Source organism: Hipposideros armiger, unplaced genomic scaffold, assembly GCF_001890085.2.
Source record: "Hipposideros armiger isolate ML-2016 unplaced genomic scaffold, ASM189008v1 scaffold_139, whole genome shotgun sequence".
In the NCBI taxonomy this organism is placed as follows: Eukaryota; Metazoa; Chordata; class Mammalia; order Chiroptera; family Hipposideridae; genus Hipposideros; species Hipposideros armiger.
Genome location: NW_017731489.1, coordinates 462,222 through 487,242, shown reverse-complemented (window position 1 = coordinate 487,242; position 25,021 = coordinate 462,222). Strand labels below are relative to the sequence as shown.

Here is a 25,021-nt window from a genome sequence, read left to right as displayed (position 1 = left end):
CGCCGGCTTCTGGACGGCCACTCACTGCGGCTGCTGGCCACTCACGCTGGCTGCTGGCTACACACGGTAGCCCATGGCAACCCACTGCAGCAGGGACTGCAGCCTACGCCATCGCCGGTGACTCAGGGCAGCCCAGCTCCAGGTTGAGCTGTTGTTCAGGATCTTAGCTGTGGAGGGCAGTGTTACTGGCCCTCATATGTGGGATCTGAACCGGGGACCTCTGGCGTCCCAAGCCAGCTCTTAACCATCGCGCCACTCGGCCAGCCCAGGTTGAGGTTTTTATGTGACTCTGCACAGGTTACGAGTAACCTGACACTAAGGAAAATGTTGCCAGCGAGATGTGACCTCAGCCTCCAGGCAGAGAAGCACCTGGATGTGACCGTGAACCTGATGGACAGTAGCACAGCCTCAGATGTGCCTGGAAAAGGGAAAAGCTCTCAGGGGCCAGACCATCAGTATAAAAAAGGAAACCCATAAATGCTCAGTGACATCCATGGTCTCCTGGGTAGAGCGGTGCAGCTTCGTGACTTCCTCCTCTTAGGCTTCAGCCTGTACTCCCTAAGCCTCTTTATAACCGCTCAGATTGCCAGCTAACAAATTATAACAATATGCACTTGAAACATTCCATGTATGGAAGTAACAGCGTGCCACCAGCACCGGCTGTGTTCACACAGTGGGGTGCTGTGGGGGGCCCTTAAAAGGAGTAAGGTGGAAGGTAGGGTCTCTAAGTTCTGACCTGGTCAGGGCTTCAACGTGCATCCCTACAGGAAAAGTGAGCGTGGCGCGGGCCACCGTCTTCATGCCTTTACTCAAATACCCTCCTTCCCATGAGGCCTTTCTTAGCCACTGGATTTATAATTGCAACTAGCAACTGTACGCCCCGTTTCCCCTGCCGCCCCCCCCCTTGTTCCTGGCTTTTTCCATTAGCATTTCTCACTATGTGACATAATGTATCTTTTACTCATTTGTTGATGATCTGTCTCCCCCACTGGAATGCGAGCTGCCTAAGGGATTTTGAGGGTTTTATTTACTGTGCCGTAGAATGACTGGATGAATGAATTTGTACGGAAAAGTTTATTGTTTGCCCAGGACAGCTCTGGAAGGTTACACAGACCTAACTCAGTAGTTCCCTCTGAGCAGTGAACGAGCCTGTGGGAGGAAGACTGACTCTCACCGTACACATCTCACCCTGTACATGTATCGCTTTTTAGAGTACAAGCACTAGCTTAATAGGGAACCCCACTGAGAGTGTCTCTCAGGTGGCTGTAAAGAAGGACAAGCTATTCAGTCAGTGCCAATTGTTTCTGCTTCTGAGATAAGCAACACCGTTCAGAATCTCGCTTCTTTCCAGAGGCCTAGACTTGAACTGTAAATGGACCACAGTTCAAGCCCATGGACTTGGTTGGTATCTTATGAAGTCTTGACCAGCAGCCATTTCGCTTCCATCACAGCGCTGCCGTCCGTGCTTATGCTGTGGCAGTGGGGGCGGGGGTGGACTTTTAAGTCAGATACATTTACATCTTCTAACATTTACGTATGTGGCCCAGGCCAGGTTACTTGACCACTCTGAGTCTCAGCTCCCTTATCTGTAAAATTGGGGTCATTTTCCCTATGAGCACAGGATGCTGTCCAAGCAACAGCAGGTGAAATCTGAGTCCTCAGTGTCTAGCAGTATCTGGTTCCAGGCAGGGTTGATTCCCTTCTCCCCGCAGAAGGGGACCCAGCAAGAGGACTTAGTGACATCCCCGGCCCTACCTACTGCACGTGTGGTCCCAGCATCACCAAGGCATTTGGTAGAAATGCATGGTCTCAACCCTCACCTGGCCAGGTGAATCAGACCCTGTTTAACAAAATGCCCAGGTGATTCCTGTGCACAGTGAACTCAGAAGCTCTGTTTTTATGCTTCTTAAGCAGTGTTTCAGACAGACTCGTACTAATCATGTATTTATTCTCTGTATTTCCCGAGGTGTTGATGGTTTAGGAGCTTAGGGACCTGGGGGGGGGGGAGGCTCTGTCCTTCCCAGGGTTCCCTAATTCCTAGAGATAGCAAACAGTTTGCCTGGGAGCGTGCCTTTGATATGCAAATCAACCAATTCAGAGTCCATGCCCCCCCCCTGCCTTCTCTAATCAGGCTCCAGAATGCTACCCCCTGTCCTAAATCACCCCAGGGCCAGGTACTGGCCAAGTAGGAGCCATGCCTACACACCGGGGCACCCACCAAAATCAGACTCCAACCCTACACCCTCTCACCCTGCCTTGCTTTGCCTTTCTTGTGGAAACCCCAGGAAAGCCTCTTGCCCACGTTGTGCCCTCACTCCCTCTGCTCCTGACCCACCCCAGCGCCTCCCCACATGGCCCATGTGCCACTACTTGCCCTCCTCCCCTTGGGGACTATTACGTAGCAAACTGTGTTTTCTGGGAACTGTAAGCAACAAGCATCTCCTATTCTGTTGGCCTCACCAAACCTGAATAAAACCAAATCCCAGCTACATTTTAAAACAAGGCTGGCCCTTTAAACTTTTCTCCTAGTTCAGTGCCACCTGCCACCCCTCCTGCTTCGTCTTGCCAATTTCAGTTTCATTTGGAGAGGTGCGAGGGCCCAGCAGAGCCAAAAGTGCTGGTGGGGCGTGACTGACCAGCTGAAACCCAGGCTACTTAAGCCGCCTCATCAGCCTGAACTACTTTTAAATAAAGATGATCAGGGATAACCATGAACAGGACTGTAAATCTGCTTAATGTAGTATGACCATGTTCAGTGCCATTAATGCGCCTTAAGCTCAAGCTTTGAACACTTCAGAAAGTGCTATTAGAAATGATGAAGACCTCCAAGGTAATGGGACTGTTTGAATGGAAACACACAAACTTGTTTACAGTATTCTAAGAAGTCAAGAAATAAATGGAAACCTGCCATCACCTCCATTCATTTTCCCCTGTGGCTGCAGGTAGAAGTAACTCCCTCCAGGGAGCCGCTGTGATGTCACCAAGCAGCCCCCGTCCCCCATTTGCATTTACTTCTTGTCTTTTCTGTTTTGAAAAGATTCTTGACATGCAGAAGTCAGTTAACTGAAGCTGAGGTTAATAAAAGTAGATATTAAAAGAGCATATAAGGGACTTTTCTCCCTATGACTCAAAGGAAAAAAAACACAATGAGTATCTATTTCAGAAATATCCCACATTTGTTAGATAAGATGATGAGAATAGAAGACAGTAATTTTATAGTAGCATTTCCCTTATAAAAGGTTTACTACAGCTTTATTAAGAAATTAGAATTTGACTAGCAACTTTTAATTAGAAATGTTAGACGAGGTTTTCCATTGTTTTATGATGACCAGATTTATTTCCATAAAAAGCAAACCCTTCTTACACACACACACACACACACACACGCAGTAAATATGTGAGGTGATGTTTATGTTAACTAACTTTATTGTGGTATGGATACAATTTTATTTGGCAATTATACCTCATCAAAGCTGGAAAAAAAATAATAACCCTGTTTGTTATGACCATAAAAGAAACTTGGGCTGCAGATATCAGGACGTTGCTCCCCAGAACTGGCCCTAGCAGATTCGATGTCCTGCCCAAGCAGGGTCTAAAACGTGGCGTGGGGACTGGACGCATGACAGCGCGGCCTGAAACCACAGGCTGCTCAGCAGGTACTTTGCTTGACTGCTCCTTGACCCTTTTCCAAGAAGCCTAATTTGCCCAAGGGAGTCTCACACAGGAAGAGCGCGTTTGCATCTACTTAGGGAAATGTGCGTGGGATAATGGCTGATTTTGAGCACAGAGGACAGAGTGGACTGGAATGGGTGGATAAGCCAGCCTGAGCAGGCCGAGAGCAACCTGGGGCTCCTGCCTCTTATAAAAGGAGCTGGGCAGCAAAGCCGCTTCCCAGGCCCGGTTCTGGCAAGACCCATCTCCGCTCGACGAGCATTGTCTCCGTAAACTCCCCGTGCAACTCTTGTTCTTGTCTGTGCTTCGTGGCACGCTAGCTCGTCTTCCATTTCCCCAATGCTTCTAAGATGGTGCGGGTTTCTCGGTTCAGCCCTGCAGACCCCAGGGTCGCAATCGCTCTCCCAGGTACGTTTCCCATTTTAAGCTTCGGGGAGTCCTTTCGGTGACAGCAGAGTGTGTGGCAGCGGGGACACTGTGCCCTCGAGTTAAAAGCGCTTTCTTGGTTGCCAGGAGAGCTGGCGAATGTGCCCGGGAGTGGATTGCCCGGAGAGAGCTCGACTCAGCTTTGCTCACGTACTGAACTTAACGGGAACCAGCAGGCAAAGTAGGGAGCTGACGTCTCAGTTAGTGGAATGGATGCGCTGAGGCCAAACAGTAACAACAACAAAGAAAGAAAGAAAAGAAACGGACTGCCTGGCTCTTTGCTGCTGCTCCATTTCCTGTCTCTGTCTTCGTCCTCTTCACTTTTCTGCCCAGAAAATATGGTCCATTTGTCTATAGCCATAGCTTCAAGGCTAGCAACATATTGAAACGGCTGAGGTGACAATCAAAAGTTTCTTCAATTTTAAAAACTGGAAACTAGACTAATTTCTTTATGTCAACTTTCTCTGCTATTTAGTAAAATTAATAAAATAATAATAAAAAGGTGAAACCATTGACTGTATTTAAGTTAGCAAGATTGAGCTTAAACAAAGTCCTTTTTATGTACAGGGGTAATGAGACAATTAAAAAAATTAAATCTGCCTTTGCACAATTAGCAAATTATTAAACAACCTTTCCTATAAAGTCTGCAAGCAATTGCGTGTTTCCACTAATAAGAGAACATGTTTTACAAGGTTTACGTTGATTAATGGATAAATGCTGATAAAATGAAAGCTGGGCTAAAATGCACTGTACCAGCTGTAGTACAAATTACCTTTGTTCAGTAATGCTTCAAGTGGCTATAGATTCATGGCTTACCTTTCAATAAATATTACGGTCTTCATTGAGACATCCAGCGAGCAGGTTTGTCCCTGAAGGTGACTGTCAGGAGCCACAGGACTACGCATGTCTATGTCTGTATATGCTTTTCTGCTCAAGGATGAGCATGGATGGCTGTGCGCATTTAAAAGCTGGATGCTTTATGTTTAATGTGAGAGGAGCGCTAACATATTTTAATACACTTGGAAAATCATGTTCTCTCAATTGACCTAAGTATAGTGTTCCCTACATTTCTGAGTAGCTTCAATTATTAAAAAGAAAAAGGAAATGTGAATTCTCCAAACCTCTAGCCTTACACCATTCGCGAAGAGTTTTGTATCCTGAGCCCATTGCCATCCGGCTGTTTTGGCAGCTGGGTTGGGCTCCGTGAGAGGGCCTATCCACTGGCTGTTTCTCACTTATAGGGTTCCAGACGTCGGAGATACTTTTCTAAACCCAGATTCCTGCTGTTGCTTATGAGTGAGCAGTGGACCAAAGGATCTCCTGCAACCTGGGCCCAACCCAAAGGAGCAGAGGGTCCCAGCAGCACGGGACGCACATTAGGTCACAGACCGCCCTGCAGAGTTGTCACTCCTCTCCTGTGCTGTCCACACCTGTGGGATAGACCCCGCAGCTCGTGCCTCAGGAACCCCCGAGCATGCCGAGTTAGGGGTCCCACCGATCTCATAGTTTTGCCTGGGCATCTGAAGATGTCCCACCTCATCCAAACTCCGGGGAAATTAGATGTCCTCCAAAAGTGCCTTTGACATACTTTTCTCAACAAAGTCATTTCAATTCAGCAAATATGTACCCACCCAACTTTTCACCAGGCACTGTGCTGGGCCTTGGGAATATAGATATACAGCAGACTGATTATCCCGAAGGAGCTTATGATATCCAGTCATATCTTTACGTAATCTGTCAACATTTCTTGAGTCCCCAGCATGTGCCAGGCACCCTTCTAGATGTTCAGTAAGTATTCTAGATGTTTCTTTTCTCTAGTATTTATGAGACACCCCCAGGTTCCCGCGGCCCTCTAACACAGGCTTCCTGGCCGAGCTACCTCAGTTGCCGGTTGCCAGGTAACAGTTGTACTCAAGAATACGGCAGCTGCCGGACCTGGGCGGAGACCCATGGAACCGAGCAGAGACCACCATTCCGAACGTAGTCAGCGGTTGCATTGTCCTCGGGACGGGCATGAAGATGACAGGGCAGGAGTGTGGGGCCATGTGCTGACAGAGACATTGAGACAGGCTGATTTTGGAATGTGGGTCACAGTAGAAGCAGACGAAACTGGCGAGTCAGGAGTGAGGGCTGGGCAGGAGTTGCACTGGGCTAGTAAATGATAGAAGTTCCACTGATGGACTAAAAGGTGAGGACCGAGGCCGACAGAGATGAAGGCCAGAGAGAGGCAGCCAGTTAGAAGAGATCAAAGCAGGCTAACAGGCGTGCGGGCTGTCAGAGCCATCAGCCTCACGAGCACTGGGACATTCCAGAAGGTAAGCAGCTGGGGTGGGTTCAAGCATCAAGAGAATCAGGCGTAAGGATCCTAAACAAGGAGAGACATCTCGGCCACTGAGAACTGGGTCACAAGGCTGGAGCAGGACCAGCGGCATCATGGAGAATGTCTGAGTCTGGGCGCATGATGTCCCCTCAGCCCAGACGGCATGGTCAGGGTCTGGCCGGCAATAGATGCTTCACAGTATCCCACTGACCCGACTTGGGTTCTGGGACAGAAGGAGGTTTCCAAAAGGAAGCAATTTTGACGTGGCAATATAAAAAATAATGATAATAATAGTAATAATAATAATAATGATTCAATTAAATTGCCCTGGCACTTAATGGAGGAAGAGAAAAGCACAGGGAGTTAAGCACATGAGAAGGATTGTCTGTTTAAATGATACACACATCATCCCAGGATTTATGTTTGTTTTCTTCCTTTCCTGTGGAATGGCATTAAGTAAGAAGGGGGCAGATGGGATGGAACCTGGGAAGCTCTGAGACTGTGTGGTCAGCTGGTAACTGGTCAGAGATGTTTCCCTTGCAGGAGCATTTGGAAAGAAAGACATGAATCAGGCAAGGTGAAGTGATTGAAACCCTGCTGAACTCCCGGGTTCGTATCTGTGAAAATCTCAGTGAGATGCCAGGCTCTGGCTGAGATATGCTGGGTGTCTTCTATTTTCCATGAGGAAGGGTCTGCCTGCCAATCAATCTCACCTGCCCTGAGGTTCTTATGTTTGTGGTGATAGCTGCCAGTAAAAAGAATAGGAAAGTTTATTCTGTGCAACCTTATGGAAAGTCCGGTGGTGCTAGTATGGTACATCACACATAAAAATTGTAAAACAGTGTTTTTAAAAATGTCCTGCCTCACCAAGCTGGGTCAGCTGGCGATGACAGAGCTCACCCAGGCAGCATTTATGCCCACTGTCCTTCTGAGCCCGGAGCCGTCCCTCTCTGCACGCCTGTGCCACCATACTCTGGCTTGACACTAGATGGGGTATTGTTATTATTACAGTGGCTCTACAATCTGAATCTATAAAACCCAGAAGGATGAAAACATTTCTTCAGACCTAATATTGTGCTACTGAATCAGAGAACATTCTAGAAGGGCGCAGCTATGACAAATGTCTACCCCAAAGCCTGACTTTTCATTTTTACCTGAGAAAATTGTGACCAGCCCAAGTTGAGGCAGCAAGTCAGCAGCAGCCCCAGACCCAGATGCCAGAGCACAAGGCAACCCCCGCAGCGTGCCCACAGCCTGCACACTTGGGGTCCAGGATGGGGGTGGGGTGGGTGAGACATGGACCTAAGCAGCCAAAGGCTTAGCTCTCAGAAGCTGCCTTCTTTTACATGGGGGATAAAAAGGGTTAAATCTCCAAATACGCCCCCTAAACAATTCTTCCTACAACTTGACTCTACTTGGAGACGATGCAAAGAAAAGTAAACAGTGAACACAACCCACACACTTGCCCTGTTTATCTTTTTAACTCTCTCTTGCACACGCAGGCATGCTTGTCACACGTACACACACATTGTATCTTTGAAAAAATAGCAATATGAATGAATTAACTTCATTTTAAAAAATATAAATAAACAAAATATGATTTATTGTATTTTGATAGCTAGCTGAAATTCCCCTCAGGCTTTTAACTCTGGTTTAATTAGCTTCAAGGGCCCTATGAAAACCCATCCAAGCCTTGTCCTCTTCTTGGTTTGCCAGCCATTTACCCGTCATCTTCACATGAGAGTTAGAATCCTGGGGACTTGGAGCCATCGCCTAGAACCCCACTGAGGACAGTGACTTCCCAGAACCCATTTCTCTCTCCAGACCTACCCAGGGGCCCTCGCTTCTCCCCCACCCCCCCTTGCTTTTCCCTCTGTGGCAGAAGAGGAGTCCAGCCTTCAGCTCCACCCAAGATATGCGTGTGATTAAGTTATTGAAAGAAAATGGCCGGTTTCTCCTTGCTCTCCTCCCTTCTGACTGCATTCATCTTTTGAGACCAGCTGGGCTCTGGCACAGAGCAAAATGCTTCTAAACCCTACAGCTGATCACCCTTTGCAGACTTGTTTCATAGCAAGCCCGCTTTCTTAAAAAGATTAGCTTCACTTGTGTGTTAGGCACATGGAAAAGAGGTGACTGTCAAGGTTGCTGTTTCTAACTTCGGTGGTGGCACCCCTCCCTCTGGGGCCTACAGAGCTAATTCGGATTTTTCATTTCAGTTATGGAAGCTGTCTCGCTTTCTCTGTTTCTACCCAAGTATTGGGTTGTCGGAAAAGTCATGACGTATTTTTTTCTATGTTTTTTGTTGCAAAAATGCGTCATGACTTTTCCGACAACCCAGTACTTTAAGTCCTCTCTATAGTACGCGTTGTTCCTACACGTTTAGGGTGCTTGGGAGGAAGGGAAGGCTGGTGAGAAAGAAGCCATCTAGCCTGTGATTTTTATTTCATGTTAGACATTGCAAATTTAAATCTTCTTAAAGTAAACTAGTTTCAGAAGTCTCATTTAAAGAACTTGGCACGTATGGGCTGCCCCTGCCCCTCTCCATCCGGACGTGGAATGCTCCCCTCTGCTTGGTCTCATCATATTCACCCTTTAAGACCAGCTCAAAAGTCACCTCCTCTGCTGGGCCTCTCCCGTGCCTACTCCCATATCCCCTTCCAGAACGTTCGCTCTTCACTTTCTGCTCCCAGAGCATTTTATTTGAACCAGTAGGACGTGATCCCAGTACATTACAGCCAGTTGTATACGCGCCCTGCCAGCCCAGGGGAGGGCTCCTCCCAGGTGGGAAGCGCAGACGGTACCTGGTTCATCCTGCATCACAGAACCCCGGCAATTGTGTGTGTCAGGGGTCTGTGCAGATTCATGGGGTTGAATCAAGTGACGTCAGCACTAGCTCTTTTAATGTAAGGGTTCTGAGGTTTGGAAAAGTGTATCAAGTAAAAGCATAATTTAAAAACCAGACTCTCCTGAAATTTCCTGAAAAAAGTTCCTGACTTAAGTTTTTATGTTCTTATTTTTAAGGGGAAAGTGTTATTATAAAACGAGCCACATATTACCAAGTCTATGAAAATAGTGGTCATTTATTTGCTTCCCACATCTCAATAGGATAGAATTTTCTTTTTTTATCACAGATTCACTTTGCTTTGCGCTAAGAATGTACACTAGAAAAGTTGTGTGTAAGTCTAAAAGTCTAATGTCTATAAATCAAATCATGCATTAAAATGTACTAAGGGATCAGTTTAAAGAAAACAGTCCTCCAAGTAAAAATTATCTATATAAAAAGGATAATTTCTGAATCTATCAGGGAATTTGCCTATTATAAGAAATGTTTTTCCTAGAATGACAAAGGAAGGTTGTCCTGTACTCCAGTCACAATTTACCTGGCATTAATTTCATGCTTTCCCAGTCTATTAAAGTATTGGGCTTCCTCCTAAGATTTTTAATTTATACAACAGATATTCTTGGTTTCCTAAATTGAATAACTCCTCTCACCATCATAAAATTGGTGCGTAATATGTATTATTTCTGGTTCACTTAATACAACATTACTCGCATGGGTATTTAATGATTTTAACTCAGTTCTTATCGGAAGGAGTCTGTATAGTAAATGCTTGACGTGCACGTGGAATTGAGGGCTGATGAGGAGGCTCGTGCAGACCGGGAATGTAGAGAAGGACGCCAGGCACAGGTCCCCATGCTTGGAACTGAAGTTTCATATGAGTTTTATTTAAACCTTTCCATGATCCTCATTTCCAGCTTGGTCAAAAGGGAATTGTCAAGAGATGCGGAGCAGTGTGGGTTTGGGGTGATTGCTGCTAGAGTTCACAGTGAGTGACCCGGGCGGCCGGTGTCCCTTTGCACTCAGAGTGGAGGTCACTGCTGCCTCTCTTGGCTCCCACTGGTGGGCACAGCAGAGGAGCTTTAATAATGCATTCACTGAAAGTCACATTCTTGGCTCTGGAGCTGTGCGTTTAACACATTCTCAGTAAATGCTGCATGCAACGCCGAGGGCTTCTCGACTGCGCTTCTGCCGTGCGTGCACAAAACACTCGAGTGTTGACCTTTTTCAGCTAACAGTACTGGAAATTTGAGTACCTTTAAAATTCAAAAACAGCTATTAAAATGTGTCGTGGTTTTCACGGATGGCTGAGACCTACCTGCACCAATACCAATAGCTAATCTGAGGTCTGGGGAGAGTTGGGGACTCTTCAGACTGGGTTCATCCTTGCAGTCTGTAGCTCCATGTGTGGAAGCTGGGGCTATGCTGTTCAATTCTCCCTCCATATAGGTGTCCTTATTTTCCAGGAGACCTTTCTCGTGTCGGGGCATTTGTCTCGTGGGTATCTCATTTGGACCAGCGTATATACCGCCACCCAATTTTAATTAGGTAGTAAAGCTGACCTTTATTTAGAAGAGTTTTATTTCAAACATAGGTATACCCTCCCTCCTACTGCTACTTTAAAAAATGTTTTTATTGGTTGTGTCTTTTCTCCTAAAAAAAAAAAACTGAGGAGAAAACCCCCCCACGGCATTGTGAGATCTCATCCAACTTTTATGACTGGTCCTTGGGATCAGCACACGCAGAGCGGGTGGCTGCTGGGAGATTACATTTACCGAGGGTGATCATTACCAGCAGACCTGCAGTACTGCCATGGGGCAGGTAGGTGCTGGGCCGGGCCTCCAGGTGGGAGAGCTGTGTCTGACTTATTCCATTGGATTAAAAATTAAAATCTGTTTAGAAGCAAGCTGCTCACCTCTAGCCCGGAGCATCTAGTAGCATTCTCAGGTTAATGAATGTGTTTCATTCCTTCCTGCTTCAACCTCCTCGCCCTCCCCCCGCCCCCCCACACACACACACACGCACACGCACCTCGCACCTTTGTTTTATTTCTCTTTTCCGTTTGGACAATGGAAATTGCCATCATAATTCTAATACTCTCAGCCGAGATACTGATATGGAAGGACATACAGCCTTTGTAAGAAATGATGTGTAAATTTAGCTTAGTGTAAAGTAATCCAGTCAGTTAACTGGAGTCTCTGGTTAATAGAAAATCCATTTTGATTTATAATTGTTCAGGGAAGATTGCAAATAATATAAAAGCAGGTTTGCACCATAGACTGGAGCTAATACTTTGGATGTGATACGGAATTATTCCAATTTCTTAAACCTACATGTACACATCGAGTACTACCGTGTTTCCCCCAAAATAAGACCTAACTGGACTATAAGCCCTAGCATGATTTTTCAAAATGCTCCTAATATAAGCCCTACCCCAAACAAGCCCCAGTTAAAATCATCAGCCAGACATGACTGTTTGAATAAATGTAGATTTTTGTACATGAATAAATAAATGTAGATTGTTGGAGCAAAAATTAATATAAGACCCGGTCTTATTTTGGGGGAAACATGGTATGTATTGACTGCAGGTATTCAGACCTGAATACATCAGAAGCATCAGAAAGGAGTAGGGCAGGTCTTCAGTCTGTCTTTCACGGCTGTGACGGTTTTCAGGAGTCCTGCTTAGTTACTTGTAGGATGTGTTTGATTTGGGTTTGTCTGACGTCCTCTGATGATTAAACTGAGGCTCTGTAATTTTGGCACGAATATTATAGAGGTGATATACCCTTATGAATGTGTCGTACCAAAGGGCACATGATGTTAATACATGTTATTACTGGCTTTGACATCTTTTTGATAACTTCACTTGAAACAATATTACGCAGTTTGGTTCACCAAATTATATCATTAATTAGAATATCGTATCCTATCATCCTGATGACTGAGGTTTATGTTTAGTATTTTAATAAAAATATGCTTTTATATATTTTTTCACCTGGATTGCAGTGATACTTTGGGGATGGTTAAAATTGTGATTAACAGTTTTTATAGTATTCCAGTTGTAGGCCTACATCTAAGGTGACTCTGATTTTTAGTTTCTGCTCTGTGAAGTTGTGAGAATTAGATGACATGATACATGTGAAAGTAGTCACATGTAGTACGTGCTCAGCAAATTTTAGGTAAAGTAGAATTCCAATGTTGATTTTTGTGTAAAAGAACACATTCAATCTGAGAAAAGTAAAATGTCAAAAAAGTATCATGAGTTAGTTAAATCATGTAGTAAGTACTGTCAGTAAATTTTTACCTGTTGAAACTTATAGAAGCACATTAATCACAAGTAGTACGGAGATTTTTAACATTTCTGGCTCTTAAGGCTAGCCACCTGTTTGCACTTCTTTAGTTGTTGTGCTCATATGAACTTTGGGTTTCCCATAAGTTCATCCTTTCATTCACATATTTGTTTTATACCGCATTGTTAGGCCTGATAATTGACATATAAAAGATATGGAAGTCCAGGTTCATTAGACTTTGAGGCTAAGACTTCTTAGATCTAGATAAAGACCAAGACCAGGGCTTCAATTTATATTTCTCAGGTTAAACACCACTGCCTGCTTTCCCCTTTTAGATAAGTATCCCCATTTTTAATTTGATTTATTGCACATAAGGAGCTGTCCTATATAACATCAAAGTTCTTGGAGCCAAAGTGTTTCCTCAAAGTAAAAATTCTAAAAATATCTTATCTCTACCTCTATGTTTTATTATTCTTATTAGTTCTGAAGCCATTTTCTGGGTCTGTAATATGCTGCTGGACAGATCTGTGGACATATTGAAAGTGATGCAATGGGACCTAAAACTTTTCATGGGAAAAATTTGGCTCATTGCTCATTTATTTCCTGTGTTTTGGTAGGTTGGTGCTAGATGCACAATAGCGAGCAAAAGAAGCAGAATGAATGCCTGCCTTCGTGGAACTCTAGTAGGAGAGAAAGACATTGGGGGAGAAAGTAAATGGAGAAAAGTATGTCTTTACAACACACAAAATATTATGATGTCAAAGAACAGATTGCTATAAAAGAGGATGGCCATTGATAGCATAAGAGAGGTAAGAAAAGATCCACCGAGTCAGAGCAAAGATTGCTCAGCCAGTGCTCTGTCTGCAGGAGTCCAAGCCAGGGATACCATTAGCATGGTATCCATGAAGCCTTGAGATTGGAAGATAGGAAAGGTCACCTTGCAAACTTCCCAATCGGTACTGTAATGTGGAATATAGAAGAGCAACCAGCTACTTCTTCAAAAACTTCAGGAAGCCTTCTCTCCTTCCCTTCGTTCTTCTAATTAATCAATCAAATAGTTATGTATTGACTATATTCTGCAGTGGCTGTCAAATTTTGATGTACATCAGAATCTCCTTTGGAGCTGCTTTAAATCATGTCTGGGCCTCACATCAGATCCACCGAATCAGAAATCTGCTGGGGACGGAAAACCTCCTCGGGTGACTCCAGTGACCTTTGAATGGCGAGAGGCTGTGTGCCAGACACAGAGGCCAGCTCTGTGGCTACTGAGAGAAGCAGATGTCTGCATGGGGGACAGACATGCTTTCATACATGATACAGGTTCAGTAACGGAAGCATTTGATTTCTCTGTAGAAAGCTCCCATTTCCTCCTTCCGAATGAAACTATAATAATAACTTTCACTATTCTTGTGCCTTGAAAGTCCTCCCCCCCCGCCTTTCTTTTATCCACTGGGTCCCCTATGCCAGAAACTTGTGAATAGCTTTTCAGTATTTCCTTCATGGACCACTACCTCCGCATTACAGCTGCTCACCTCGTCCTATCGTTCTATCTGCAGAAATCGCTCTCAGATTTGTTCCCGTCTCCATCTCCGCTGCCACTGCCTCGTCTTGCCTAGTCTCTGGTAATTACCTCGGGATAGTTTGACGCTCCTTGAGCTCTCTCCCTGTGAGCTTACACTTCCCTGTAAGAACTATTCTAAATTACAAGTTTGATCCCAATTTAAAATACTGCTTTAGGCCCATTGCCTGTGGAAATCAAACTTTTAGCTCAGCCCCCGCCTATGTCAGTATCACTCTCCACCATTTCACCACTTGCGCCTCAAGCTACCGCCAAACAAAAGCTCTTTCTACACCGGGCCATACGTGTTTTCACCTGAGTGTCTTTGCCCATAGTGCTGTTGATGTCTAAAACATGTTTTTCTTTCTTTTTTATACCCACCCCACCCCCAATTTTCACCTTCAACCTTCAAGAAAGTATAAAGTCACCTCCACTAGCAGAGTTGATTGGTTCTTCCATTGTGTTCCTTATATTAAGCTGTGTTTTAATTAATGCACCCCTTTATCTACATACCCACCTATATACTGACCTGTCTGCCTGGGCCTCCCTTCTTTGCAGTGAGTTTTTGTTGGCCTAGAACTTAACATGGTGCTACACACACGAATTAACTAAATATTCACTGAATGATTGGGGAAAAGAATGAACCTGAAACCAGTTTGCCGTATCCTCTGCCCATTAATCCTAATTTCATTCCTTGACATATTACTTAACTAATCTTCTAGACCATCTTCTATATCTGCTTTCCTTATAATACGTGAAGATTACTTTCATCCTTTATCTTTTTTCCCAAGTCTCAAACTAGTAAGTTGTCATTGCAAAACTGGACCCAACTCTTGGGAATTCCAATAGTCATTATGGGCAGTTTCCAAGGTTGCATGAACTTCTCAAGGTCAAAAGAACTAATCCTGATAAATGTGTTTCAACCTTAGTTTTGCAAGAGGGGAGAGTGGGTAGCATTTTACCTACTGTTATATCACCTTGGTTCCAGGATTGAATCTTACAGTTGCTTCTTGTTCTGAGAGTGTCTCCTACTCGCTGTAATGTCTTCCCTCTCCCCACTCCCACCACCCCCTCAGGCTAAAATTTCATGCTTGCATTGTTTATTATACCCTTCCCAGTTTATGGGTTATTTTGCTTGCAGAAGGAGACTCACAAAATGGGAGTCAAACAATTTTGTCATTTTTGTTATTTATTGTTAATGGCCTTCCTTCAAAGTATTTCTATTTTTTTCTTCTTACCCCCTGTCAGATGTTTTAAAGTATGTACCATGTACCTTTGGTATTTTTATGAAAATGTCCAACCCCAGTCCTAGATTTAGGCCTCTCCAGTGCTCTTTGAAGAATTCTCCCCACACTTTTGTGGCTGTCTTTACTTTTGTCATTGTTTCCACTTATTTTCTCATCCTTTTGGAATCAGAATTCCTAAGAGAAGTTCTTGTAAAGATATAACAATTTCTATAGTGGTATCCGCTTTCCAGTCATCACGGCTATGACGGTAAAAGAACTTTTAGGGTGTCTTCCATAAGTCAGTGGCATGGATCTGATTAGAATTAATGTTCTCTGTCCTGATTTTTACAAAAGCCAGGCTGGTGTAGTAACTGTCTTCTGAGAGTCCTGTCGTGTTCGTGTTGTTACTAACTTTTCTTTGCAGCCCATCAGTATTAAGGCTATTAAGTGGCTCTTCCCTGTCATCAAAGGTACAAACAGAATCCAGTCATTCCAAACCTCTTTTAATTAAACCAGTGTAAATCTGCTCTCCATGACTTTATTTAAAACTGTCTTAAAATATATGATACGCTGTGTATTTTTCGGTCTCTTGGCTAATGAATTCTGAGATTACTTTCTCTGCTATAAAAATGTGTTTTATTTTCTTTCTACTAAAATGATGCCTTTTATGCTTTGAGCAGTAAAACCCTGGTTTTAGTATTTCATGAGTTGGTGAGTAAATACATGTTTATATTGTCAAAATGTCTCTAATCTTTTGAGTCTATCTTTTATAAAAAAGCTCACTTTGGTTTTTCTAGTTGATAAACCAGCATATTTCTATAGAAAAAACATTTTACTTAGGAAGCATGAATTTAAATCCCTTGACATTTTCCTCAAAGCAACATTTTAGCGAATGAAGCTACCATTGTTATTGTGTAGGTATGGAGAGCAGCATGATGTGAATCACCTCACTTACCTGTAAAGGTGGTGAAGAGAGAAGCCTCTCAGTAGCCTGCACACTTTGGGGCCTACCATCCTGTTCTTGAGCTGCCCGCCCACTTTCTGTCTCTCTCTCTTCCTATCAAGATTATTTTTCATCTTTCAAGACTCAGCCCACATTTGTCTTCGCCGTGGTGCTTCCCTGACACCCCAGATGAAAATAACATCTTTCCTCTCTCTTCATCTCACATTTCTACATTTTAAAACATATTGGTTGCAACATCTCGTGACTGACCTCCTTCTATGGAGACACATCATTCTATAAATAGCAATAAAGACTGTTAGTAGGCATACTTTTTTCTTTTAACCACTGTAGTTTTTATTTAAGCATAAGTTACAAGAGCTTTCAAAATACCAACTGCATGCAATATACATTTTTCCAAGAGAAATAAGATATATAGGTTGTATAAGTGACATTCGTTAATGTCTTGAAATATGTGAATCATAATTACACTCTCACACTTCAAAAGACCCAGGCATCATTTTTTAAAGGATGGTATTTAAGTGAACCTGGTGCTGGGTGCAGTGGTCAGTAGCTGGGCAGAGGTCAGGTGCCAAGAGGCTGTTTTAGGAAGACTTGGATTCCCACCGTCTCTTCTCGCCCACCTGTTTGCGACATTGGCTGTTAGGACTGGGCCGTGGAGGAGGTGATGCATATTATGCAGCTAAATAGAGTGAGTCCAGCTGGTCAACCCATGTTCTGTCTGGTAGGCCACGCTCAACACCTCTTGGCAGTTTCTAACATGCAATGCTACTAAGAGTCCTGAGTTTTAAATTGTTCCTGGTCTAAAGTTTCCTGGCCAGAACAGCATGGCCCTTCAGGCTCCAGTGTTGGAATATATAACAAGAAGGAAAGCAAATGGTGTTTCCTGATGAGAGGTCACCACCAGTGACCAGACAAAGCCCTGTCATAGGTGTGTCTGCTGTGTACAAGGCACTATGCTAAGAAGTTGGCTATTCAAACTGCTCCCTGCCTCCAAATGTCTGGGAAACTAGTTGGAGACAAAACACAAACACACAGACACACAAAGAAAATAACCACAAGAAAATGGAGCATGTGAACTATCAAAGGGGCACAGAGGACACTGGTTGTCAGCATGTAGCTTGTCAGTTCTGTAGTTTGATGGTGGATACTAGCTTAACAGTTTTTGCCACATGTGCACCATCAGAACATTTATATACTTATTTATTTATACACAACTCAATAAAGGATCTATTTTAGCCTCTTCCTAAGCAATAATATCAGCAAATTCTTATGGTTCTTCTCCTAATACATTTTCTTCCTGACACATATTAGTTTGAACTATATGAAACTGCCAATAGTTGACTAATTTTTAATCCACAGAAACATCAATTTCATGTGGCCCAAAGTAAACAGAACTATTAAAAAATGAAAATAATGATTTCATGTCTCACCTTAAGCTCCCAGACATACCACCCTTGAGGAATTCTGGAGTGAGAGGGACCAAGCAGCCATGAAGAGCTGATCTTGTAAGGGTTCACAGATGAGGTGGGCCTTGCTGTGAGCGCAGGAGGCAGGATGCCCAGAGAGGGGGGGAGCGATGGCCAGAGGGAAGGAAGCGCCACGAGTGACGATGTGCGGGAGGTGGCGCGCACCACCCGTGAGAAAGGAGTGCCGATGGCCAGAGGCAGTGCCCCTGCCTCTTCTGATGTAAACGCTTCATCTTTGTACTTACTTGAAAAGCATGTTTTCGAAGCATGTGGGCACAGTTTTAAGACCTTTCCAGAATGTTCTGGAATTTGTTGTCAATATTACTAATGCCTTCAGCAGGGTCAGATATTTCCATTAGGGCGAATGTGGTTGTCAGCAAGGTGACCGTGATGGGAAAGAGATGTGTAATATAAGTACAGGCGGCGTGGGTTTGACTGCATGGTGACAGCTGCATGGAATGGGAGGCTGTATGCCACTTCCCCGCCTAGAGAATCAAATCCCAGTGAAAGTTCTCCTGCCAAAGACACCAACTGACAGGGGTGAGGCTCCAGTTCATTCTAGAAGCTCCCTTTGCTATTCCTGTAGATGCCTTTATGTCTTTCTGGCCCTTCCCTGCTGTGCTGAAGACTCCAAGCCTCAGGCTGTCCTCCTTACTGGGGAGCCGCCCAGCGCATTCCTCTGAGCTTAGTGTGAGGGTGACTCAAAGGTCAGTGCCCCAGGAGGAGTTTCTACTCTACGGCGCCTTGCCTGCCCATCAGGCCCAGGCGTAGCCTGGCCAGAGGTGTGGTCCAGCAGAGACCCGTTGAGCCATCTGACCACCAGGCCGTGGAACAACATGCGCTGTATTTTTTTGGAATGGAAAGAGAACATCTGTGCTCTAAAGTGTTGAAAAAACTCCCTGAGTGTTTCAAGTGGTGCACATGTGTCTTCATTAGTTTTAGAGCTTGCTATAACTTAGAAAATTAGGGGGAGGCCTTATTATTTCCTTATATTTAAAGAGAATAAACGTGTATGCGTTTTATTGACAATTTATTGGTGTTCAGTGTCTAGTGTTAATTATTTGTGTCTGGCAGAAAGAACAAGGCAAGCCTCTGCTCCCCTGAGTTAATGGTGTCTAGACCCCAAAAAAGCTTGAAGGTCAAAGTAGAAGCCAACAGTCTTTACCACAAAAATAATCCATAATTTAATCTCAGAGCCAAGATGAGGGCTAAATCACATACACATCCTCCAGATGTCTGTCACTTTCTTTCTCGTGAGTCCAGGGAAACCATGATTCCTGGTCTCATTCTCCTTGAAGATACAGGAGGAGAGAGCACGCCACACCACCGGGGCCATACAGGCAGTACCAGGGACAGTCAGGATGCAGACGGAGTGAGGGAAAGGTGCTGGCAGGGGTTTTATTGTGCTTTCTGAGGGAGAGGTCAGGTGGAGCAGGGCGTGCAGGCTGACGCTGGGCTCCTTTGAACAGTTTCAGGGCTCTGAGGTTTACGGGCTGTCTCTAGGTGTCTGGTACCTGGCCCTGGGGGATTAGGGCAGGGGACCGTGGCTTGGTGTGTGAGCCCCCCAGGGGAGATGAATGAGGGTATGTGCTCTGGAGGGTGGTTTGCATTTTAAGCATTTGCATCCAGGTGCATTGTTTACTATCTGTGGGAATAACTAACACAGGGTGGAGTAGCCCCCCCCCCCCCCCCCCCCCCCCCGTGTCAGCAAGACCCCGAGTGTCAAAGCATCAGGAAATATACAAAATAAAAATCACAATTAATACAATATGTATGTGCATGTGTGTGCGCAAATATGTCCACTCACAACACACTCATAATATTTATTCGATGAATTTGTGTGAGGGGAAGGCAAGACACATGTCTGCTGTGTACCAGACACTGTTTTGGCTAATGACGATTTTAGCAGGGAAAAAAACATTTGAAAATTTTAAAAGTCATCCTGTCCTTCGTGAAAGCCAACTTCCCAAAGGAATAATTATGTAATATAACCTCAGAGACTGGGAAATCTTATGGGGGGAAATTGGGCTGGTGAAAGGACAGAAGGCAGCTGAAGTTGCTGTTTCAGGTAAGTCAGGACAGGCGTCCCCGCAGGAGACTTCAGCAGAGAAGGGACGAAGGAGAGAGAGCGGGGTTTTGTACAGGAGCCACGAGTGCACAGTTACTGAGAGCATGAGAGCATCGTGTTTGTCAGGCTCAAGAAAGTGTAACACTGTGTCTGGGGATCTCGGGGCGGGGCGGGGGGGTGGGCGCTGTAGGAACTGTGGCTGCAGAGAGGACCAGAAGGCAGAATCTCAGGGAGCTTGGAGGCCATCCAAGGGCAAAGGGAAGCTGTTTGTGCAAGTTTCTGTGATGCTAGAAGCTTAAGCCATCTGAAGACAAGGGATTGGGTTTAGCCTCAAAATGCAAATTAAGTAGATACTCCCCCCACCCCCACTCTATCTTCTTGTCTTCTGTACTGTTAAAATGTTTTGATATTCATTTGAGATGCTTTAGTTTGCAAATGGGCAAGCTTAATACCTTTCTCCCCAAAGTTCTGAATTTGAATTTTGTTTTTTCTTACACTTTTAAACAAATCCAACAAAAATGTCTCCATATAATATAGAAGGACAGCTTTAGGCCATGGCTGTTTGAAAATGACTTTCTGTCATTGAGTTCCGCAGTAAATCTGTGGCATTTAAATAAAATGAAATACAATTCCCAAAACTGCCACACTTCTGTAAATCTAGGAGAAAAGATCTGTGGGCAATCAACAATTTGCTTTTATTTTCTATTAAATCGTGGGTTTTTTTGCACTTGTATCATTTACTGAATATGAAGTAAAACCCACTCACACTCCACTTACCATATGCGCGCCCACAAAGAAAACCTCATTTCAAATCTAATTGTGGACATTGTTCCTTCATTAAGAATTCATAGGGTTTGTGACTGTGTCGCAGAAGTACTGGCGCCTCCATCCTTTCCCAGCCCTTGCCCGCTGCTAATTCTGATCGGAATTTTAAAGCACCCATATCTACAAACTATTTCTCAAGAACAAGCAAACAAACAAAATAAAAAAGAATAAGGAAGGAAGAAAGAAACATTTTAAATAGAAAGATGTTCTGACCAAAAACATGGGAGTTTCACTATATGTAGGGAAACGGATAATCATCTGTTCACCTCAGTATGGCGTTACTGCTATTAACTTCCTCCTCAGCGAGCTTTAAATGTGTTATTAACTAATTGCCAGTCAGCTGTTTCGTTTTAGGGACGGGAGGCGGGGACTGGGTGGAAGGCTGCTGGTTTAGCGGCTTCTCTGCTCTGGTTCTAACACCTCCCCACTCACATTAGTGAGACCTCAGTCACGTGCCTACACATATTGATACTGTACGCGTGGTGGCCGAGAAATGCTGCTTTGCAGGTAAATGCTTGGCTCAGCCTCCACGTTGAGCCACTGTTGCTTATACTTTATTATCTTTCATTGATTTGGGTCAAGAGGGTGCAAATACAAGAAAACTAGTGGAGAGTGTCAAAGAAGAATAGGTAACTACATATAACAAAACTGTGATTGCATGGCATGAAGGAAACACAGTTTTCTGGATCTCACAGATAAATTGGTAACCATTGCATTCCATTTAATATGTTTCAGAAATCTCCTTTGCTCCTGATGTAAACTAATTTTTGCAATTGCACTCAGCAAGGCACTTGCACATCAGGAACAACTTGAGCTCAATACAACTCTGATTGGAAGGCCACAACTGTAACCTCTTTTATTCTGCATCATATTTTCAGTGTTAATTCACATTTTCTCTTCAGTTTGCTGCCCTTCCTCAAGTGGCCTGCTCATGTCCTTGGTTCCCGAGTGTGTCATCTAAAGGCAGATAACAAGTCCAAAAAGCCCCTCCCGTTGTCAGCTATTGTTCTGAATTTCATTTGCTGGATGAAGACAACAAGATGACGCTCCAAGCTTTTCCCTCTGTTTGCTCTCCTGGACCAAAACAGCGAGGCTACAGTGAAACCCTGCCACACACAGGTTCAAACCACCTAATTTATTATTCTGGCATCATATGTACCAACAGTGAATTAAAACACAATGCAGATAGGAAAAAAAACAACAGGTCAGAGTATGTACTTTGCAGGGGGAGTGCTTGGTGTCTCCTTGGGGAGCTTTTGCTGCTCTTTTATAATTGAAAGAATTCCTTTATGAGACTCTATCTACAGGGGTCTGGATTTGAACTATCCAAATGTCTACCAGCCTTCCAGTAATGTTTCATTTCCTTCAGCCCCTCCAAAGCCATTATGCATTAGCCCCTCAAATTACTTTTGAGATGAGGGCTGAAGCCATAAAGTGGAAAAGTTCAGGAAACTGGCCCACGGGGAACTCGAGACAGGAGCTCTCCTATGATATGCACGTTGGGCTGCCCCAGTGCTGTGCACACCGTAATAGGAGAGGCAGAAAAAGGTATGTCCCCAGATCAGCCCTCAGGACTTCGGTTTACCTTGACGGAATGAAAACATGGCGGTCGCAGTGCCAGTGATTCTGGTAAGCACACAGTGAGACTTTGATTTGATGGTCCATCACCGCGACATAGTCCCTCATGCTTCCAGCACCGCCACCATGTTGGTGATCCCTTGGAATAGGGATTAGAAGTTGGGGTTTCTGGTTTAGTCAGCTCCTGGCTCTCCCGAGCAGCACGGTACCTCTGCCTCCTGCGTTCTGTAGCTCTTGTCGCTGGTGGCAGGCGGGAGTCGGAACCCAACTTACTGCCGCCCAGGCATCCCATTCATATGGCCCCGACCAGCCTTCCCGCCTTTCCCTCCTGTCTCTCACTGTTATATTTTGTTGGGTAGCAGGAGTGTGGTGGGGTTTGGTGAATTGGAGATCACAATTAGAAGCTGTCTGCACAGGGATAACAGTTCCTGGCAGTCCTTGAGGGTGATGATGCTTATACCAACCTCTCAGCTCAAACCACAGGTTTACACTCAATATATGTATCTGGATTAAATTCAGCCCAGTTTGGGCTAAGGCACTGGTGAGATTTTCTGATAAAACCTGACCCACTGAAACTCTTGGGCTGCAGGTCAACCCTAGGTAGACATCTTTCGCATTGGTTCTCACTCTCCTTTTCTCTAACGTCCAATCAGTATTCTGACGTTAAGAAAAAGGTGCTTCTCCGTGAAGGATGGATGTTGGGATGTTTTCCAGCAGTAAATTCTGCTGATTTGCCCAGATGCTTTCCTTGCCTCCTGTAGAACTGAAGTAGGGGGTTAAGATGGCTAACTGGGCCTGGGTAAGTGTCACACCAAGACATCACGAGGCCTCCAGGTCTGACCACCTGGGATCCTCTGGCTACGGCTCCACCTTGCCAGCAGACTATCCCCTGGCACTACGCTCATGCTGGCGTTTTCCCTCTGTGCACCTCTACCCTCATGTTTACTCACTGCTCACAGCAGTTCCTCTGGTTTCAGCCCACTTATCTTTCTTTTTTGGGCAGGGGGGCTGGGGGCTTTAGGGGGTAATTCACTGAGTTTCCTATTTTACTGTAAGCCTTGGAATACATTAATAAGCAGTTAAATCCAGAATCTAGCTGTTGTTGTTGTTATCCTATAATAGGCAGGCTCCTAGGAGTATCTAGGGTGCCACCCTACAGTGAGCTCAAACCTGCCTGTGCCTTTTCATGTGCACACTCTTTGAAGGCGGGTTCTGTGTCTTGCTCACCATTATACAGGGTCGGACAACTAAGTTTGCAAACTCATCCTAGAAAAAGTGCTACACGCATCATTGCTGAATATCACTATGGTCACCTTCGAAGCCCTCCCCTTGGGAAGCTATGCACTGATGCCAGTGCCTAGTCCACCCTTCAAAGCAATTTTGGAACTCTTTTTCTGGAATGGCCATCAGAGCTGTCATTGGATTACCCTTGATGTCCTGAATGTCATCAAAATGTCTTCCTTTCACTATTTCCTTTATCTTTGGGTAAAGAAAGAAGTCATTGGGGGCCAGATCAGGTGAGAAGGGAGGGTGTTCCAATACCATTATTTGTTTACTGGCTAAAAACTCCCTCACAGACAGTGCCGTGTGAGCTGGTGCATTGTCATGATGCAAGAGCCATGGATTGTTGGAGAAAATTTCAGGTCGTCTAACTTTTTCCCGCAGCCTTATCAGCACTTCCAAATAGTAAACTTGGTTAACTGTTTGTCCAGTTGGTATAAATTCATAATGAAGAATCCCTCTGATTTCAAAAAAGGTTAGCAACATTGTTGCAACAAGTTTGAGAACTTAATTGTCTCCTTTCACTTTAAGACTTTGGCTTTTTTAACTCCTTACAAGTATTGGTGTTAATAATAATACCTTTTGAAATTAAAATACCCTTATAAGAATATTCGTTCCCAGCTACCTAATATAATTTGATGTTTGTTCTGAAATCCAAAGGAACAGTGTCACTGTATTTCCATGCAAATTTCACTACTAGAAAACAAGGACAGTTGAATTAGCTGGTAATTAGGAATGGTAGCAAGAGTTTGGGGAGTCTGAATGAATGAAGATGGGGTCTCCTGTGAGAGTAAGCGTTTGGTGATCAGAGAGCTCGCTCTGTGGGAAGCCTGGGAGGAATGCCTCATTTAGTTTTCAGGGGATTATGTTGTCTTACTATTATGTCTACCTTGTTTGGAGCTTATTAGTAAAACAATTCATGTTGTGGAGATTGTATTAGGTTGATATGTGGGATAAGTACACGAACATATGTGTACTTCATTGTGCAAGTAATGAAGTCATCGTCCTAGTTACATCGCTGTCCAGGTCTGGGTGACTACGGGAGTGGACAGCCACCGCCAATCACAGATGCCATCACCTCCTACACTGCACTGTTGAACCACTAGTTGTCAGATATTTGCTTAGTCATTATTTTACAATAAAGAGTATCTCATAGTAAACCATAAAATTTAGAATTGCACAAGAGTGAGAACATCAGAGGACTTGAAGAGCAGGAGGTCTCTTTCATTAAGATTAGAAAGGAAGGAATGTGATAATGCTAGTGGGAATTCTTTCAAGTATCTGTTTAGGTTGGGCGTAAGCCATCTAGCTGTGAAAATAAACCATCATAGCAATAGCGATCGACTCTATTTCCCACTAAGCACACTCAGCATAATTTATTTTTTTTTAAGATTTTTTTATTGGGGAATTGGGGGGATAGGAACAGCGCTGGGGAATTGGGGGAAGGGGAACAGACAAGTTGCTGTCCTTTTGTTCTTCAGTCTAGTTGTGGAGGACGTTGCTTCACT

General features: G+C 44.3%; 1 protein-coding gene across 8 annotated transcripts in view; it reads left to right on the top strand.

Moving 5' to 3' along the window:
* The window catches only part of ENOX1 (ecto-NOX disulfide-thiol exchanger 1), a 524,830-nt gene that overhangs the window by 306,666 nt on the left and 193,143 nt on the right, over nt 1-25,021 (top strand). Inside the window, exon 1 of one of the 8 annotated variants that reach the window (XM_019650342.1) lies at nt 3,807-4,080. The exons of the other annotated variants lie outside the window; for them this stretch is intronic. Within the exon in view, the coding sequence (XP_019505887.1) occupies nt 4,023-4,080 (58 nt within the window). The 5' untranslated portion in view covers nt 3,807-4,022. Of the gene's footprint in view, nt 1-3,806; nt 4,081-25,021 lie in introns of those variants that run through there. 8 annotated transcript variants of the gene reach the window in all.